The sequence below is a fragment of the Microtus ochrogaster genome, chromosome 4 (assembly GCF_000317375.1).
Source record: "Microtus ochrogaster isolate Prairie Vole_2 chromosome 4, MicOch1.0, whole genome shotgun sequence".
NCBI classification, from domain to species: Eukaryota; Metazoa; Chordata; class Mammalia; order Rodentia; family Cricetidae; genus Microtus; species Microtus ochrogaster.
Genome location: NC_022011.1, coordinates 48,067,392 through 48,070,866, shown reverse-complemented (window position 1 = coordinate 48,070,866; position 3,475 = coordinate 48,067,392). Strand labels below are relative to the sequence as shown.

The 3,475-nt window shown below is 46.3% G+C and overlaps 1 protein-coding gene across 4 annotated transcripts in view; it reads left to right on the top strand.

Moving 5' to 3' along the window:
- Positions 1-951: 951 nt before the first annotated feature.
- The window catches only part of Ttf1 (transcription termination factor 1), a 24,742-nt gene continuing 22,218 nt past the window's right edge, over positions 952-3,475 (top strand). For 2 of the 4 annotated variants that reach the window (XR_003376855.1, XM_026778802.1), the window contains exons 1-2: positions 952-1,032; positions 3,239-3,472. Coding sequence is in view for 3 of the 4 variants with exons in the window: in XM_026778802.1 (XP_026634603.1) it covers positions 998-1,032; positions 3,239-3,472 (269 nt within the window). In the remaining variant the exon portion in view is untranslated. The remainder of the gene's footprint in view (positions 1,033-3,238; positions 3,473-3,475) is intronic. The other 2 variants (XM_026778801.1, XM_026778800.1) reach the window with 2 other exon arrangements.

Sequence of the window (3,475 nt, the reverse complement as noted above, 5' to 3'; positions counted from 1 at the left end):
AATCCACCTGCGACTACCTCCTGAGTGCTGGGATTAAAAGTGTGTACTACCACCTCCTGTCCTTCTTTGAGAATTTTGTAATTCTTTTTTTTTTTTAATTTATTTATTTATTATCTATACAATGTTCTGCCTGCATATATCCCTGCAGGCCAGAAGAGGGCACCAGATCTCATTACAGATGGTTGTGAGCCACCATGTGGTTGCTGGAACTTGAACTCGGAACCTTTGGAAGAGCAGCCAGTGCTCTTAATTGCTGAGCCATCGCTCCAGCTGTGTATGTAACTCTTTATGCAGTAGAGAGGAGGCTCTAAAGTGGGGTCCCAGTATCCCTGACTGGTCTCAAACTTACTGTGTAGCTGAGAAGGACCTTGTGATCCTCCTGCCTCCACTTTTCAGTGCTAGGTTACATGTGTGTGCAACTACAGCAGATTTATGAGATGCTAGGGATTGACCCCAGGACTTGGTGTGTGCTAGGCAAGCACTTTACCAGCTGAACTGCATACCTGCCCCACCAGTATATCTATCCAAACTTCATACCCCTGTATTGTGAAAGTTCACCCTTCTCCGCTGTGGAGTTCTCTTGTTTTGCTGGTCACTAACAGGCACATCTGCCCTCTTTGTCAAAGGCCAGTATGAGGTCTGTGGGTGCTTAGTGATGCCAGCATGAAGCTCACTTCACTCTAATGAAAGGCTGGGTCATGGCTCCCCGGTAGTGGCAATAGCAGGAGCAACACATGCAAGCTGGCTTCCTTTTTGTGATCTGAGTGTGATAGTAGGATAGATGTTTAATGACTGAGTGACTTATTGTTAATTTTTAGAATTACAAGCCAGGCGGTGGTGGCGCATGCCTTTAATCCCAGCACTCGGGAGGCAGAGGCAGGCGGATCTCTGTGAGTTCGAGACCAACCTGGTCTACAGAGCTAGTTCCAGGACAGGCTCCAAAACCACAGAGAAACCCTGTCTCGAAAAAAAAAATAAAAAAGAAGTAGAATTACAAATGCTACAAAAGAAGCACGGATTGGAAAGAATGAGGTAAGGAAGCTTTTTTTGTTTTTTTTTTTTTTTTTGTTTTGTTTTTCAAGACCAGGTTTCTCTCTATGGCCCTGACTATCCTCACACTGGCCTTGAACTCACAGAAATCCACCTGCGACTACCTCCTGAGTGCTGGGATTAAAAGTGTGTACTACCACCTCCTGTCCTTCTTTGAGAATTTTGTAATTCTTTTTTTTTTTAAAAAAAAATATTTATTTATTATGCATACAATATTCTGTCAGTGTGTATGTCTGCAGGCCAGAAGAGGCCACCAGACCTCGTTACAGATGGTTGTGAGCCACCATGTGGTTGCCGAGAATTGAACTCAGGACCTTTGGAAGAGTAGGCAATGCTCTTAACCACTGAGCCATCTCTCCAGCCCGAATTTTGTAATTCTTTGAGAAATTCAGTTTAATCCAGTTCTTGGATGATCCTACTTCTCGGCCCCACCTCCCCCTTTTCATGTCCTCTTTGTTTTCTTTTTAAAAATAACCCATCCAGTCAAGTTTATGGCTGCCATATACTCTGGGTGTGGGGCCATCCTCTGGAGCCATGTCAGTACTAGGGACCACACAACCTTAGAGAAAACTGCCTCTCCCTTCCCCAGAAATCTGTGTCACCTCAGGAGAGGGAGCTCATCAGCCCCTCCCCCTCAGCATTTGAACGTTGCCTGGCTTGATCGTGTGTTAGCTACACACGGCTGCTATGAATTATGAGTTGTGAATGCAGGGGTTCTGTCATGTCCGGAAGACGCTGCTCTGCTCCAGTTCTCCCAGTCTGGGTGCTCAGGATCTGGTCCCCAAGCTTTGGAAGGCGAGCAAGGCACACAGATGTCCCATTCATTACTCCACTAACATTTGTTCTCTCTACTTTCTGCTGCTTGCTTTTGTTTTGTTTTTTGAGACAGGGTTTCTCTATGTAGCTCTGGATGACCTGAAACTCTGTAGGCTAGGCTGTATTGGCCTGGAACTCAGAGAGATCCACCTGTCCCTGCCTCCTGAGTGCTAGCATCAAAGGTATGCACCACCACTACCCAGCTTTATTCTCTGTACTTTGACCAGTTGTGAGTTTCTGCATTAACTACTGTCTACAGCAACCCCCCCCCCAAAAAAACCCCACCTCTCTGATGAGGTCTGAGAGATATATTAATTATTAATCTATGGGTAGAGAAGGACAAAGATAGAGGCAGATTGATGCTATGACCATTTAGCAGAATAATAGTGGTTGACTTGATGCCAGGTGGTGGTAGTGCACATCTTTAATCCCAGTACTAAGGAGGTAGAAGCAGGTGGATCTCTTTGAGTTCCAGGACAGCCAGGGCTACACAGAAAAAAAAAAAAAAAACCCAGTAGATTCACCCTGTCTAACTAAACTTGGACTCCTTGACAGATTTGCAGTACCCCACATGTTGGATCAAGGCTTTAGTTTTAGAAAGCAGTTTGCTACCCTAAAACATTCATGCCACTGTTGGACCCATAGGCACAACTTGCCCTTGCCATTGTAGTTCACAGGGCTCCCAGGTTGAACTAAGGTTGAGATGATTTTCCACCCAGCAATCACATAGCACTTCTGGTACTATGAGAGCTAGGCAGTAGAGAGGAGGCTTCCTGTTTTGATGTAAAAGGAGGCTCTCTTAAAGAAGTCAGCTTCCAGTTCCAGCTGTAGTCCTAGGACTGAAGAGATTGAAATGAGGGTAGCAAGTGTTAGGGGCCAGCCTGGGCAACACAGCGAGACCTTGTCTCAGAGTAAAGCAAAGCAGTCTTCTAGCCAAGCTCACGGGCAGGCAAGGGAGCAGCAATGGCAGCCAGGAGAGTGGGAGGCAGCAGAGATCCCAGAGAGAGCCAGGGAAGGACTCGGGCATGTGGGGAGAACTGCAGCAAGTACCTGTCACAGAAGATGAGTCCGAGTGGCATGTGGTCCAGAATGTGCAGGACAGTGTTATTTCCTGTGAATTGGGAGGGGTGTGTGTGTGTGTGTGTGTGTGTGTGTGTGTGTGTGTGTGTGTGTGTGCGCGCGAATGTATCATAAAGGCAGTGGAGCCAGGCAATGTGGATTACAGTGAGCTTCCCATATTTTGAATAATACAAAGTTTATACTCATGACTGCAGACTTGTCATTTGTCATACAGTTTCGTTTGTGCTGTCACTCCTGCCCTCAGACTTATGTTTAAAAGGCCAAAATAAACCATTGTCATGTTTTTCTAAAGGAATAGGATGGAAGAAGACTCAAGCAGATTTAAAATCCACACTGCAGTTTTTTACAAGAAAAAGAAACGGTCTTCTGTGTCCAGGGAAAGACCCCAAATAAGAACCCCTGAGACCCTGGAGAGTGAGCATCCTCGGGTGTCCAAGCCAGGGAAGAAGAGGAGGAAGGAGTCCCAGACTCCAGCTCCTGAGACCCTGGAGAGTGAGCATCCTCCGGTGTCCAAGCCGGGGAAGAGGAA